This window comes from Panthera uncia, chromosome X (genome assembly GCF_023721935.1).
Source record: "Panthera uncia isolate 11264 chromosome X, Puncia_PCG_1.0, whole genome shotgun sequence".
NCBI classification, from domain to species: Eukaryota; Metazoa; Chordata; class Mammalia; order Carnivora; family Felidae; genus Panthera; species Panthera uncia.
This window is the reverse complement of record NC_064817.1, coordinates 58252277-58269355: the sequence shown is the minus strand read 5'-3', so window position 1 is coordinate 58269355 and position 17079 is coordinate 58252277. Positions and strand designations below refer to the sequence as shown.

General features: G+C 36.3%; 1 protein-coding gene across 1 annotated transcript in view; it reads left to right on the top strand.

Annotated features, from left to right (window-relative positions):
• Positions 1-14705, top strand: part of ZDHHC15 (zinc finger DHHC-type palmitoyltransferase 15) — a 184074-nt gene extending 169369 nt beyond the window's left edge. Inside the window, exons 11-12 of the mRNA XM_049644682.1 lie at positions 804-878; positions 13949-14705. Coding sequence (XP_049500639.1) covers positions 804-850 — 47 coding nt within the window. The 3' untranslated portion in view covers positions 851-878; positions 13949-14705. The remainder of the gene's footprint in view (positions 1-803; positions 879-13948) is intronic.
• Positions 14706-17079: the final 2374 nt, after the last annotated feature.

The following is a 17079-nucleotide window of genomic DNA, read 5'->3' as shown; positions in this document are numbered from 1 at the left end:
TGAACCATGTCTTCCTATTTCCTACCTTCTTCCATGTGTCCCCTTCTCTCCCTTTAGTTGTGTAGTTGTTCTGTCAGTCTTCAATTCTATTTCTGGTGTATTTAGGATGGTTTGCTAGTTATCTAGTTGTGTTCATGGGACATGACATGCCTAGGGTCCTCCTATTCTGCTGCCATTTTCCTTTCTCCCTTTCAACACTTTTAAATCTCAAACTGCCAGGTACATTATTATGCAAAAAGTATAAAGAAAGTGATTACATTAAGCAAGCTGATTCGGAGTGTACTCTACTCCCCCAAAATGCTCGGGTTAGGAAAAAAAAACAAATATTTGTACCATAAATGGCATTGCTTGTTAATTCCAAAGCCTCTTATTTTCTAGATACCCCATTCCTTTTTAGAAACACAGCAACACTGAAAGTACTTTAATAGTTATTTCAATTATGTACAGTGTAAAAACACGAGATAGGGTAATTTTGTGAGTAGCAAGACTCAAAGCATCCCATTAAAACTGGATGATGTTGAGTTGCCATCACGGCTATCTAAGTCAAATACCTGCCAGTATTATAGATCAGATAATGCTTATAAATAAAATAATCTTATTTTATTGTACATCAGCTTGACTACTTTTAGAATGTGAATATCTCAACTGGTTACAAATGCTGTGGTATAACACACCAGTCTTTAAAGATCGGTAGATGTCTGCTGTCTCCGGGGATTAAACAAAAGGGAAATATACTGGTGAATGAATACTCACCCATACGAGAGAAAGGGTCATTTGATCACCTTCACTTTTCAATCTTACAGATTATCCAGAAGTTTCATCATCTCTTGCTGTGGAAACAGAAACATAGCAGTTTACATATTTCCTGCATCTCTCAGGTCAGTATTCTGAAGGAGGCACATAGAGTGTTACTTGGACTGCTAAGAGGCAGTCTTGCAAGCAGTACTAGAAAAGAAATAAGTTCTTGCTCTGGTGAACAAGATGTTAAATGCTTCACTCTTGTATTATTCACATTAAGTAGAAGTTCTATATATAATTTATAAAGCTCGACTAATAACCCGTATAAAGTGTCTCCCTTTCTGTAGACATTACATAAAATTCATGTGCATAGCACTCTATCTCCACAAATTTTTTTTAAGTTAAAGTAAATACCCATTTATTTACAACTTAAAATTAACAAATGCTAACATATTTTTTATTTGGGCTCAAATTTTTGTAGATTAAAAAAATTGTTGCAACAATTTTTACAGAAAAAGCAGATTCTAAATATTTCCTTCAAAATGAAAAGACAAACTTGTAGAAATATTTGCAAAACATATAACACACAAAATTTAACAACCTTAACTTACAAAAATCTTGCAAATAAGAAAGGAAGAAAATACAACCATTAGAAAATGGATAAACAATGCAATCATCAAATAAAAGTTAAAATGAAGACTAAACATAAAAATTGTCCAGCTTTACTAGAAATATAAATTAAATACCACAAAATATCAATTTTTGTCAACTAAAGCAGCCACTTTTTATGATTATAGTACCCAGTATTTGTAAAGACATGTTGAAACAAGTACTTTTATGTGCTGCTGATGTAACTATAAAGTCATATATCATTTTTATGGCAATTTAACAACATACATAAAAACCATAAAATTTTCATACAATTATATCTGATAATCAAATTTTAGGAATGTATTTTAATGAAATTATCAGTGATCTGCACAACTATTCATTATGATATCATAATATCAGAAAATTGGAAACAAAACGAAATATCTACCAATAGAGGACTAGTGAAATAAATTGCTACATTATTATGATGAAATAGTTTGTGCCATGAAAAGTAATTGTGAAGAATAATAGAGTTATGTTAAAAAGTTATATGAGTGCAGTTTAATTTTAAAACTACATTTGTTTTTTTGTTTTTATTTTTTAATATCAAATTTATTGTCAAATTGGTTTCCATACAACGCCCAGTGCTCATCCCAAAAGGTGCCCTCCTCAATACCCATTACCCACCCTCCCCTCCCTCCTAGCCCCCATCTACCCTCAGTTGTTCTCAGTTTTTAACAGTCTCTTATGCTTTGGCTCTCTCCCACTCTAACCTCTTTTTTTTTTTCTTTCCTTCCCCTCCCCCATGGGTTTCTGTTAAGTTTCTCAGGATCCACATAAGAGTGAAACCATATGGTATCTGTCTTTCTCTGTATGGCTTATTTCACTTAGCATCACACTCTCCAGTTCCATCCACGTTGCTACAAAAGGCCATATTTCATTCTTTCTCATGGCCACATAGTATTCCATTGTGTATGTAAACCACAATTTCTTTATCCATTTGTCACTTGATGGACATTTAGGCTCTTTCCATAATTTAGCTATTGTTGAGAGTGCTGCTATAAACATTGCGGTACAATTGCCCCTATGCATCAGCACTCCTGTATCCCTTAGGTAAATTCCTAGCAGTGCTATTGCTGGGTCATAGGGTAGATCTATTTTTAATTTTTTGAGGAACTTCCACACTTTTCCAGAGCGACTGCACCAGTTTGCATTCCCACCAACAGTGCAAGAGGGTTCCCATTTCTGCACATCCTCTCCAGCATCTATAGTCTCCTGATTTGTTCATTTTGGCCACTCTGACTGGCGTGAGGTGATACCTGAGTGTGGTTTTGATTTGTATTTCCCTGATGAGGAGCGATGTTGAGCATCTTTTCATGTGTTGGTTGGCCATCTGGATGTCTTCTTTAGAGAAGTGTCTATTCATGTTTTCTGCCCATTTCTTCACTGGATTATTTGTTTTCCAGGTGTGGAGTTTGGTGAGTCTTTATAGATTTTAGATACTAGCCCTTTATCCGATATGTCATTTGCAAATGTCTTTTGCCATTCTGTCAGTTAACTTTTAGTTTTGTTGATTGTTTCCTTTCCTGTGCAGAAGCTTTTTATCTTCATGAGGTCCTAATAGTTCATTTTTGCTTTTAATTTCCTTGCCATTGGAGATGTGTCAAGTAAGAAATTGCTGCGGCTGAGGTCACAGAGTTTTTTTCCTGCTTTCTCCTCTAGGATTTTGATGGTTTCCTGTCTCACATTCAGGTCCTTTATCCATTTTGAGTTTGTTTTTGTGAACGGTGTAAGAAAGTGGTCTAGTTTCTTTCTTCTGCATGTTGCTGTCTAGTTCTCCCAGCACCATTTGTGAAAGAGACTGTCTTTTTTCCAGTGGATATTCTTTCCTGCTTTGTCAAAGATTAGTTGGCCATACTTTTGTGGGTCTAATTCTGGGGTTCCTATTCCATTCCATTGGTCTATGTGTCTGTTTTTGTGCCAATACCATGCTGTCTTGATGATGACAGCTTTGTAGTAGAGGCTAAAGTCTGGGATTGTGATGCCTCCTGCTTTGGTCTTCTTCTTCAAAATTACTTTGGCTATTTGGGGCCTTTTGTGGTTCCATACAAATTTTAGGATTTCTTGTTCTAGCTTCGAGAAGAATGCTGGTGTAATTTTGATTGGGATTGCATTGAATGTGTAGATAGCTTTGGGTAGTATTGACATTTTGACAATATGTATTCTTCTAATCCATGAGCACGCAATGTTTTTCCATTTCTTTATATCTTCTTCAATTTCCTTCATAAGCTTTCTATAGTTTTCAGCATACAGATCTTTTACGTCTTTAGTTAGGTTTATTCCTAGGCATTTTATGCTTCTTGGTGCAATTGTGAATGGGATCAGTTTCTTTATTTGTCTTTCTGTTGCTTCATTATTAGTGTATAAGAATGCAACTGATTTCTGTACATTGATTTTGTATCATGCGACTTTGCTGAATTCATGTATCAGTTCTAACAGACTTTTGGTGGAGTCTATTGGATTTTCCATGTTTAATATCATGTCATCTGCAAAAAGTGAAAGCTTAGGTTCATCTCTACCAATCTTGATGCCTTTGATTTCCTTTTGTTGTCTGATTGCTGATGCTAGCACTTCCAACACTATGTGAAACAACAGCGGTGAGAGTGGACATCCCTGTCATGTTCCTGACCTCAGGGAGAAAGCTCTCAGTTTTTCCCCATTGAGGATGATATTAGCTGTGGGCTTTTCAGAAATGGCTTTTATGATGTTTAAGTATGTTCCTTCTATCCCGACTTTCTCAAGGGTTTTTATTAAGAAGGATGCTGAATTTTGTCAAATGCTTTTTCTGCATCGATTGACAGGACCATATGGTTCTTATCTTTTCTTTTATTAATGTGATGTATCACATTGAATGATTTGCGAATGTTGAACCAGCCCTGCATCCCAGGAATGAATCCCACTTGATCATGGTGAATAATTCTTTTTATATGCTGTTGAATTCGATTTGCTAGTATCTTGTTGAGAATTTTTGCATCCATATTCATCAGGGATAGTGGCCTGTAGTTCTCTTTTTTTACTGGGTCTCTGCTTTAGGAATCAAAGTAATGATGGCTTCATACAATGAGTCTGGAAGTTTTCCCTCCCTTTCTATTTTTTGGAACAGCTTGAGAAGGATACGTATTATCTCTGCTTCAAATGTCTGGTAGAATTCCCGTGGGAAGCCATCTGGTCCTGGACTCTTATTTGTTGGGAGATTTTTGATAACTGATTCAATTTCTTCGCTGGTTATGGCTCTGTTCAAGCTTTCTATTTCTTCCTGTGGGAGTTTTGGAAGTGTGTGGGTGTTAGCAATTAAGAAATAGGGTGTCCATTTCTTCCAGGTTGTCCAGTTTGTTGGCATATAATTTTTCATAGTATTCCCTGATAATTGCTTGTATTTCTGAGGGATTGGTTATAATAATGCCATTTTCATTCATGATTTTATTTGAGCCATCTCCCTTTTCTTTTTGAGAAGCCTTGCTAGAGGTTTATCAATTGTGTTTATTTTTTCAAAAAACCAACTCTTGGTTTCATTGATCTGCTGTACAGTTTTTTAGATTCTATATTGTTTATTTCTGCTCTGATCTTTATTATTTCTCTTCTTCTGCTGGGTTTGGGGTGTCTTTGCTGCTCTGCTTCTATTTCCTTTAGGTGTGCTGTTAGATTTTGTATTTGGGATTTTTCTTGTTTCTTGAGATAGGCCTGGACTGCAATGTATTTTCCTCTTAGGACTGCTGTTTTGTGACCCAGTATGTGATCTATCTTGGAGAATGTTCCATGTGCACTCGAGAAGAAAGTATATTCTGTTGCTTTGGGATGCAGAGTTCTAAATACATCTGTCAAGTCCATGTGATCCAGTGTATCATTCAGGGCCCTTGTTTCTTTATTGATCCTGTGTCTAGATGATCTATGCATTGTTGTAAGTGGAGTATTAAAGTCCCCTGCAATTACCACATTCTTATCAATAAGGTTGCTTCTGTTTGTGAGTAATTGTTTTATATATTTGGGGGCTCCCATATTCAGTGCATAGACATTTGTAACTGTTAGCTCTTCCTGATGGATAGACCCTGTAATTATTATATAATGCCCTTCTTCATCTCTTGTTCCAGCCTTTAATTTAAAGTCTAGTTTGTCTGATATAAGTATGGCTACTCCAGCTTTCTTTTGACTTCCAGTAGCATGACAGATAGTTCTCCATCCCCTCACTCTCAATCTGAAGGTGTCCTCAGGTCTAAAATGAGTTTCTTGTAGACAGCAAATAAATGGGTCTTGTTTTTTTTTAAACATTCTGATACCCTATGTCTTTTGGTTGGCGCATTTAGTCCATTTACATTCAGTGTTATTATAGAAAGATATGGGTTTAGAGTCATTGTGATGTCCGTAGGTTTCATGCTGGTAGTGATGTCTCTGGTACTTTGTTTCACAGGATCTCCCTTAGGATCTCTTGTAGGGCTGGTTAATGGTGATGAATTCCTTCAGTTTTTGTTTGTTTGGGAAGACCTTTATCTCTCCTTCTATTCTAAATGACAGACTTGCTGGATAAAGGATTCTCGGCTGCATATTTTTCTGTTTATCACATTGAAGATCTCCTGCCATTCCTTTCTGGCCTGCCAAGTTTCAGTAGAGAGATCTATCACTAGTCTTATCCGTCTCCCTTTATATGTTAGAGCGTGTTTATCCCTCGCTGCTTTCAGAATTTTCTCTTTATCCTTGTATTTTGCCAGTTTCACTATGATATGTCATGCAGAAGATTGATTCAAGTTACGTCTGAAGGGAGTTCTCTGTGCCTCTTGGATTTCAATGCCTTTTTCCTTCCCCAGATCAGGGAAGTTCTCAGCTATTATTTCTTCAAGTATACCTTCAGCACCTTTCCCTCTCTCTTCCTCTTGTGGAATCCCAATTATGCGTATATTATTACGTTTAATTGTGTCACTTAGTTCTCTAATTCTCTCCTCATACTCCTGTATTTTCTATCTCTCTTTTTCTCAGCTTCCTCTTTTTCCATAATTTTATCTTCTAGTTCACCTATTCTCTCCTCTGCCTCTTCAGTCTGAGCTGTGGTCGCCCCCATTTATTTTGTAGCTCATTTATAGCATTTTTTTTAGCTCCTCCTGATTGTTTCATAGTCCCTTGATCTCTGTACTAATAGATTCTCTGCTGTCCTCTATACTTTTTTCAAGCCCAGCGATTAATTTTATAGCTATTATTTTAAATTCATTTTCTGTTATATTGCTTAAATCATTTTTGATCAATTCATTAGCTGTCGCTACTTCCTGGAGTTTCTTTTGAGGAGAATTCTTCTGTTTTGTCATTTCGGATAGTCCCTGGAGTGGTGCGGAACTGCAGGGCTCTTCCTCTGTGCTGTCTGGAGTAACTTGTGTTTGTGGGCAGTCCACAGTCAGACCTGATGTCTGCCCCAAGCCCACCACTGGGGCCACAGTCAGACTGGTGTGTACCTTATCTTCCCCTCTCCCAGGGGCAGGACTCACTGTGGAGTGGTGTGGCCCCTGTCTGGCCTACTTGCACACTGCAAGTAGAATACTTGCAAGTAGAATACTTGTGGTGCTGCTTCAATGGGATCTGGCATATTAGCTGGGGTGGATCCGCAAGGTGCACAGGGGCGGGAGGAGCAGACTCAGCTCACTTTACCTTCAGTGGTCTGCTTCGGGAGGGTCCCTGCGCCATGGAGAGGGAGGCAGACCCATCGGAGCAATGGATCCACAGAATCACAGCGTTGGGTGTTTGCACAGTGCAAGCAAGTTCCCTGATGGGAACTGGTTCCCTTTGGGATTTTAGCTGGGGGATGGGTGAGGGAGATGGTGCTGGAGAGCACCTTTGTTTCCCGCCAAGCTGAGCTCTGTCCTCCAGGGCTCAACAACTCTCCCTCCCATTGTCCTCTAGCCCTCCCACTCTTGGAGCAGTGCTGTTGACTTATAACATTCCAGATGTTAAGTCCCTCTGGCTGTCAGAACACACTCCGTCTGGCACCTCCACTTTTGCAAGCCATACTCAGGGGTTCTGCCTTGCCGGGTGGGCTGGCTGCCCCTCCACCACCCCAGCTCCCTCCCACCAGTCCGTGTAGCGTGCACTGCCTCTCCACCCTTCCTACCCTCTTCCGTGGGCCTCTTGTCTATGCTTGCTCCAGAGAGTCCATTTTGCTAGTCTCTGGCAGTTTTCTGGGTTATCTAGGCAGATGTGGGTGGAATCTAAGTGGTCAGCAGGACGGGGTGAGCCAGTGTCCTCCTACGCCACCATCTTCCTCTGTTGAATACCAAAAGTACATTTTTTTTAATTTTTTCAATATATGAAGTTTATTGTCAAATTGGTTTCCATACAACACCCAGTGCTCATCCCAAAAGGTGCCCTCCTCAATACCCATCACCCACCCTCCCCTCCCTCCCACCCCCCATCAACCAACCCTCAGTTTGTTCTCAGATTTTAACGGTCTCTTATGCTTTGGCTCTCTCCCACTCTAACCTCTTTTTTTTTTCCTTCCCCTCCCCCATGGGTTTCTGTTAAGTTTCTCAGGATCCACATAAGAGTGAAACCATATGGTATCTGTCTTTCTCTGTATGGCTTATTTCACTTAGCATCACACTCTCCAGTTCCATCCACATTGCTACAAAAGGCCATATTTCATTCTTTCTCATACACAATGGAGTACATTTTTTATCATCTTTATTGAGATATAATTCACAATGCCATATAATTTGACCACTTTAAATGTACAATTCAGTGGTTTTTAGGATATTCATAGAGTTGCACAACCATCACCTCAATTAATTTAGAATATATAGAAACCCCATACCCTGTAGCAGTCACTCCCTATCCCTTCACTCCTTCTAAGTAACCACTAATCTACCTTTCAGTCTCTATAGATTTCATGATTTCATTGAATTATATATGTGGCCTTAGGTGAAACAATATTTACAAATCAAATATCTGATAAGATACTTATATGCAGAATCTATAAAGAACATTTACAATTCTATAATATAAATAAAAATCAATTTTTAAAAAAATGATAAAGGATCTGAGTAGACATTTCTCCATAAGTAAATAATCATGAAATAAGCACATGAAAAGATGCTTAACATCACTAGCCATTAGAGGAATGCAAATCAAAACCACAATACAGCACTTAGTATCCACTAGGATCCAAAAGACAGATAATAGTGTTGACATTTATGTAGAAAAATCTCAACCCTCATACACTGCTGGTTGAAACATAAAACGGGTCAATCACTTTGGAAAACAGTTTGACAATTCTTCAAAATGTTAAACATAAAAATACCATATGGCCCAGAAATTCCAGTCCTTGTATAAAAACAAAGAGAAATGAAAGCATATGTCCACACAAAAATTTCTACATGAATGTTCACAGCAGCTATTCATAATGGCCAAAAAGTGAAAACAACCCTAGTGTCTATCTGCTGATAAATAGGTAATAAAATGTGATATATCCATGCAATGGAATACTATTTGGCAACCGAAAGAATAGATGCTACAACATGGATGAACCTTGAAAACATTATAAAATGACATTTTAAATTTTAATTTAAAACTTTTCAGTATTAAAATGTATCTATGTATGTAGAAAAACACTGAAAGAAAATATAACATAAGTAAAAATTAAAATTTTAGATTGTTACTCCCTTCTCTATCTAGCTTTGACTGGATAGAGCTTCAACTTTTCTGTTGCCAATATATTTTTTGAAGTATATTTAAAGTACAGTATTATACAGTTTCAGGTGTATGATACAATTGTATATATTACTCAGTGTTCATTAAGATAATTTGTGCTCATTAAGACAACCTTCCCTCTGGCAACCACTTATTTGTTCTTTGTATTTAAGAGTCTGGGTTTTTTTGTTCATCTTCTTTGTTCATTTTGTTGTTTCTTAAATTCCACATATGGTGAAATCATATGGTATTTGTCTTTCTTGTCTGACTTATTTCACTTAGCATTATACCCTCTAGGCCCAACCAAGTTGTTGCAAATGGTATTTCTTGCCAATATTCTTATCTCCCTATCTCCATTGCCTCAGCCAGAAAAAAAAATCCAGATTCAATCTGTCTGCCTTCTCAATTCCTATAGTCAGGCTGCTGAGAACTACTACAAAAATAACAAAACTGATTATAAATATTGATTGCAACTTATTACAAATAACACAACTGAGATTATTTGTGGTCTCCAGCCTAAGCTTGCTTGAAAAATCATCACTACTTACCTACTTACCAGTAGTTCTTTCCTTTATTAACCACAACTTCATTCAGTCTCTCTTATCACTGCTATCCCGTATCATAATGAAAGTCCTAACACATGCAATAAGGCTAGACAAAGATATAAGGCCACTCTGGAAAAGAAAAATAAAACTATCCTGATTTGCACATGACATGATTGTCTACATAGATAATTCAAAGAATCTACAAAAACTCTGAGAACTAAATAAGTGAGTTTAGCAAGTTTACAACACACAAGATCAACACAAACACCTGTTGTGTTTCTATATACTAGCAATGCACAATTGGGAAACCAAAATTAAAAACACAATACCACCTACAATAACTCCAAATCTTAAAGAGCTAGATGTAAATCTAACAAATAATATACAAGATCTGTATGCTGAAACCTACAAAATACTGATGAAAAAGACCAAAGAAGTCCTAAATAAATGAAGAGACATACTATGCTCATGGGTCAGAATACTCAGTATAGTTAAGATTTCAGTGGTCCCCAAATTTGTAGACAGGTTTAATGCAATCCCAATTAAAAATGTAGAAGAATTTTTGTAAATATAGACAAGCTGATTCTAAAATTTACATGGAAAAGTAAGGGAACTACTATAGCCAAAAATTTTCTGAAAAATAAAATCAAAGTCAGAAGACAAAATTTGTCCAATTTTAAGATATACTATAATTCTACAGTAGTCAAGATGATGTGGTATTGGCAAAAGGATAGACCCATAAACCAATGGAACAAAATAAAAAGTAAAATTCTGAGATAGACCCACATAAAGGTGATCTATTGGTTTTTACACAAATATGTAACCATAATTCACTGGAGAAAATACAGTTTTTCAATAAATGGTGCTAGAACATCTGGACATCACTACGACATGTATGCTTCACAACATATAAAAAATTAACTCAAAAATAGATCCTATACCTAATGTCAGATGTAAGACTATAAAACTCTTAGAACATAGGAGAAAATCTTTGTCACTTTGAGTTAGGCAAAGTTCTTATATATGACATCAAAAGTAAAACACATAAAATAAAAATGTACAAATTATACTTGAACAAAATTTTAAATGTTTTCTCAAAAGAACACTGTTAAGAGAATAAAAAGATAAGCCACTGGCTGGGAGAAAGTATTTGCAAAACATGCATCTGATAAAGGACTTATATCCAGAATATCTAAAGTGCTCTACCAGCTCAAAGATAAAAAAAACAACCACAATAAAAATGGGCAAAAGGTTTGAATGGATGCTTCACCAAAAAAGTGGAAATGAGTACAAGAAAAGATGCTCAATATCACTAGCCATGAGGAAAATGCAAATTAAAATTATGACGAGATTCCTTTACACTCATTCTGGAATAGGTAAAACAATTTTTTTTAATGGTGATAATTCTAAGTATTGACAAGAATGCAGAACAATTGGAATTCTCATACATTTCTGGTGGGAATGCACAATAGCTCAGGCACTCTGGAAAACAGTTTGGCAGTTTGTTATAAAGTTTCTTATAAATTTAAATATACTTTTACCATATGACCCAGTAATCCCACTCTTGAATATTTCCTCTAGAATAACGAAACCTGTGTTCACTCAAAATTTGTATATGAATATAACAGCTGTATTCTATCTGAGATGGTGGTTACAAGATTCTACACATGTATAAAAGCTCACAGTACACCAAACAAAAGTTCATTTTACTTTATTTAAATTTAAAAATTAAAAAATAAAGCAAAAAAAACCAAACTTCTGTTATGCTTCTCTCAAACTTCCTGTACCTTCTTTCCTTTCCCACTACCACCAAAGGTCTGCTTCTTAAAATAATATCTTCCCAAACTTTGTTATTTTTTTTTCCTGACCATCACATTAATCTACTCATTCCTTAGGAAATCTATCCATTCTCTCGCTAAAGAGTGTGTGTATATTATATATATCTATAGATAGATAGATAGATAGTGTCTCCCACACAAGATTGTAAGCTGCTTGAGGGCAAGGACTATGTGTTGTTCACATTTTAGTGCCAGTCCTTAAGACAGTGCCTGGCACATAGTGTTGTGAAAATCAAGGTTAAAAAATATCTATATATCTATAGATATATAAAGATATATGCATATATACACACTGTATGTACACACTCACAAACACATAATTACTATGTTTCTCACCCAGGATTCTTTCCTGAACTCCAGACCTGAGTAACCAAGTGCTTTTCAACTTAACCCACCCAAAAACCTATTTCCTGTTTTGTTCCCACTCCATCTCCTACCCACATCCAATTAATCACCAAGGTATGTTGACTGTGTTTCCTAAATATTTCTGGAAGCTGTGCATTTTCCTCTATCCTGATTACCATGACCCCAGATCATGTGTCACCTGTGTTGCTGCAGTAGCCTCTTAATTGGTTTCCCCACCTCCAGTCTTGCCCCTCATCCAATCCATTCTCCATATTGCAACTGGAATGATGTAAAAACTTTGTGTAATAACTCTTTCATTGGCCTCAGCACAGTGTGAACTCCTTAACACAGTTTACAAACCCTTCCATGATCTGGCCACTGTTCATCTCTCAAGGTTCCTTCCATGATTTCCAACTCCAAAGTTTCCTTTCCACTAGTTTTATCCCCACACCCTATGCTTGAACCACACTCTACTACTTTCAATCCCTCAAACACACACCTGCTGTTTTCCATTATTGGAATGCTTTCTCAGCAGCCTCCCCCCTCCCCCACTCCAGTCTCCATCATCTGGCTATATATTTGTTTTTCAGGTTTCAGCTTCCACACCATTTACTCAGGGTATGTCACTGACCTACATAGCTAAGTTCTATGTCCCTTCTGGATGCTACCACAATAACATTATGAGAACACTTTTATTCTGTGTTGTAATAATCTACTTACTTGTCTGTCTTCCACACTAGATTGTAAGCTCCTTGAGGGCAAGGACTATGTGTTGTTCACATTTTAGTGCCAGTCCCTAAAACAGTACCTGACACATATTAAGTATTCAATAAATATCTGTAGAATGAATGATAAGGAGGGAGAATGAAAAACAGGCTCTGAGATTATAGGTCCTTGTTTTTCTTTATTTTCTATATTTTCCAATTATTCTATGATGAATATGAATTGCTTTTATATTAAAAACGCATTAGAATTAATTTTATGGGTGCCTGGGTAGCTTAGTCAGTTAAGCTTCCAACTTCGGCTTAGGTCAGGATGTCACGGTTCGTGAGTTCCAGCCCCGCCTGGGGCTCTGTGTTGACAGCTTGGAGCCTGGAGCCTGCTTCAGGTTCTGTGTTCCCTTCTCTCTCTGCTCCTCCCCCGAAAACACTCTGTCTCTCAAAAATAAACATTAAAAAAAGTTTATTAAACATATTTACAACAAAAAGAGAAAAAACTATGAAGAAAATTAAAATCACCTATAATTCCACCACCTAAAGATGTCATGTTAACATTTTGTTGTATCCCTTGCAATATTTTCTACGAATGAATTTTTTAAACATTGAGATCATACTGTCAGTTTTGAATTCTTCGTTTTTCATTAATGTCAAAAGTAACTTCCCATTATATCAAGTTATTTATTTAATCAATTTTATGCTTTCCAACATTAAGATTTTATCTAATTTTTCACTATTATGAATAAGGCCATCAATATTTCATTGAACGTTAATCTTTTTTCTCATTTATAATCATTTTCTTAGGATAGAATCTTAGAAGCAAAACTACTGGTATGAACATAATTTTAAAACTCTTAAAATATATGGCTTGTTTTCCAGAAATCTTATACTAATAATAGCTACTTCAGGAACCTTATACTAATAATAGCTACTTCAGTGCCTACTATATGCCAGACTTTGTTAGGTGGATTTTATTGTGTTGATTTTACAGATGAAGAAACTAAGGTCCATTTATGTTATTTGTCCAGAGTCACAGAGATAACGAGTTTCAAAGCTAGAATTCAGATTCAGAATTGTCCACTTTCAAAGCTTATTTTCATGTGAATTTCAAAAATAAACATTTTTGTGTTATCAGTTATATATTTACTTGAGAAAATGTGGAAAATACAAGTAGAAAGTAATGAAAATAAAAATAAATTACCCATGAACCCACCACTTTGAACAATCTAGTATATTTTCTCAGTCTTTTGTTCCAGGTACAACTTTTGGGTTAAAAATAATTATAACATTATTATATGATTTTTCATCCTGCTCTTTTCACTTAACATTTTTCAGTGCTGACCCATATGCTTCATAAACATAATTTTAATGATTGCATATTCTCAGTGGATGTTACCATGTAGATATTTACAGTTGTTCAGCTCACCTGTGAATTTCTTTTTTTCATTCCCAGGACCCTCCATCTCCCATGAGGCTTACAGAATTCAATGTTGGGAACCATTTTAATCTTCAAAATAAGTCACCATTGTGGATTGAAAGCTTCACAATTTAAAAGCATTCCATCAAATATTTGCTGTGCAGATAGATGTTTCAGAACTTTACAAGCTATTTAATTTACTAACTGAACCCATTGATCTGGTAGCAATTAATTCAAGACAGTCTTCCTCTCTTTCTTCATTTCCCCTCCCCAATCTGTAAAAACCTGAATGTAACATATATACCTTCCCAGAGACTCTTGTTATTTCTCTTGTCGGGTAAAGAGGAATTCAAAAGACTTCCATGGAGTCTTTCACTCCCCTGGAAAGACTGTTAATTATCTTTATAGGGTCTTTGTGGTATTGAGGGGAATCAGATATGTTTGCTGCTTGTGTGCCTGTGCATTTATAAGCATGCATATGTGCAGCATATTTACACAAAATTCTGCTGTGTGTTATGAAAATCAAGGTTAAAAAATCCAAGGTTTTTATTCAACTCTGTGTTTTTCCCTAAATAGCAATTTAAATATTTGCTGGGCTGTGAAAACCATCCCTATATCAGGCATGTAAAATTCAAGAGGCAGATTCAACACCCCATAATCAAGGTCCTCAATTGGGAATTGAACAATGCAAAGCCTGTTCTCTGTCATAAATGTGTAATGTTCCTGAAAGCACCACAACTAATAGAGAAGATCAGATCTCCACTTTATTAAATAAACATAAGTGTTTTAAGGACTTTTAATGTCAGGCTTTGGTAAAATTCTCCAGTTACTTTTATTATTTTCTCTGATACCTAGCTTTTTTTGCCTATATTAATTGTTCTTATGATGAAAGAAAAACCATAACCCTAAGTTATGGACCATAGGTTTTGTTAGGGGCTTAAAGATAATTTTCAGGTTTAATTACAAAACTGTTCATAAGGTAAAGCTTCAAAGTTGAAATTAGCCTAAGGATTAGCACTAAAGATCTTTGTTTTCACAGCAGGGGTTAGTGTACAGACAATGATAACCCGTAGTAATATGCCAATACTTTATTTTTCTTTTTTTTCCTTTTTGTAGCTTCAGTGGTAGCTCAGCCATTAAGATAGTTTACATTCATTTTCCCATTTATTTATAATCAACCTTTCTTTTAGTCCTAGTGCCCAAATCAATGAGTATGAACACCAGTGCTGCTTCTTTATAATAATACCTAAGAACATTGATGGTTTTCATTTCTCAGCCTGTGTTCTTGTGCCCAGCTGCTGACAACAGAAGTCCCAACTCTTGCAGAGATTAGTGGGAATTAGAGGCATCTTACAGATACCAAGGAGTTAAGCTCCTATAAGGACATTAGGTTTACTAAATTATGCCCCCTAAAACCTTTTTGAGTAAAAGAAAATTTGCCTACTACAAACTATTTGGTGTTCAAACTCCAGTGGAGGTGAGAAGGTGAGCAATTCAGCTACTTAAACAAAAAACTTGTTCATTTAGATCCTCTAGGTAATTTTGGTCGAAGTAAGACTTTTAGCATAAATTAAATGGATTGTGGCCAGCATTTCATTTGAAAGAATACTATATGTGACAAAATCTATTAGGGCCAGGGAATGTTTCTCAAACTCAGATGCTAAGAAGCAACCTAGAAGACTATACACACTAGGTTTCACAATGACCTCATGTATGGGAAGCTTTTTCCCCCTTTCTTTCTTCCTCCAAAACACTCTCTTGTTTAGGTTTTTCTTGAAAGTTTATTTGGCCATTCACATGGTCTTATGATGGACAAACCTTGCCTTTTATTGATATAGTAATGCACCTTTCCCTAAAGATAGGCCATTATTTACTCCACAGTCAGTGGGCTTCGAAGAGGTCTCTCTCTTTCCCATCATCTTCTGCTAAGGTTTAGGCAGGGTAGCTTCTCACTATGATTCAAAGTCAGGAAAGAATCGACCATTTCTTTGATGCATAGAGTGTATCAGAGTTTGGCACTGATAGAAATCAGGTCATAAAAGATAGTATCAAGAAATTATAGGGAAATACTGGAAGAGTAAAGCTCAGGAGAGCTATAATGCAAAGCTGACTTAAACCATCTTCAAAGGGCCAAATAAATCAGAGTTTTAAGTAGGGGGGCTTGGAAAAATAAACCCTATTCCTATCTCAGCACCTTTATTCCACTAGCTTATAGACTCTAATAATACCCCTATCCATAGATCATTGAGTATTGCCTACTGTACATAGGCACTCCCCCCTCATTGATTGACTATTGATTGACAGAGAGATTAACCTAATAATTAGTATATCTTGTTCTGGCTCTGTTGCTTGTTTTCCTTGAGGTCCTGTCAAATAGCCTCTGTGGGATCTCATTCCCCAATTTTTTGGTACCCATATTCCACATTTGCAAAATTAAGATACTCATTATTAGGATCCTAAAACTGCTAAAGGTGCTATGTAACTCCCTAGTGCTCTTATATAAGTCTTTCATTGAAGGACTGGGATGAAAACTTGAACCATAACTAACCTAACCAGTGTGCTCCATTCTTTCTTCCATGCTCTCATTGCTGACTTGTTCTTGCAGAGTTTAGAATACTTTATTAAAGTTCTTCAATTCATTCTAACAATGTCCTTGGAATAGAAATTATTTTACCCATGGCACATCTAGGAAAATTAAGGCCAAAAAAAAAAAAAATGAAGTGGCCTCCAAAAGCACATAGCTGTCTGGGACAGAACTCAGTTATCATGTCCAGTGCATGTTAGACTGACTTAGCTTTCCAGTATTGGAATTACCATGGGACAGCTTAGAACACTGAGATAAATTAGGGCAGGATCACATTTCAGAAAATTTCCACTTTGTCCAACATCTAAAAGTATGCAATTAAATAACTCTTATTTTCTATGTGATATAAATGTTATATATGTCTCTTTCCCACATTGGTCCCATGTAACTCACATATTTCACACTATGTGACATCAGCCAATGCCATTATCTCCTCTGGCACCCATAGAGCCCAATCTCAGAGCTGTCTTTGCCAGAGAAAAGAATGTGCTTCCCCATGTTTATGCCAAATTGCACAAAGTGTAGACATTGAGGTTAATGGAGAATTAAGCACAATCCTAAGCAGGTATGTTTTAAGAATATT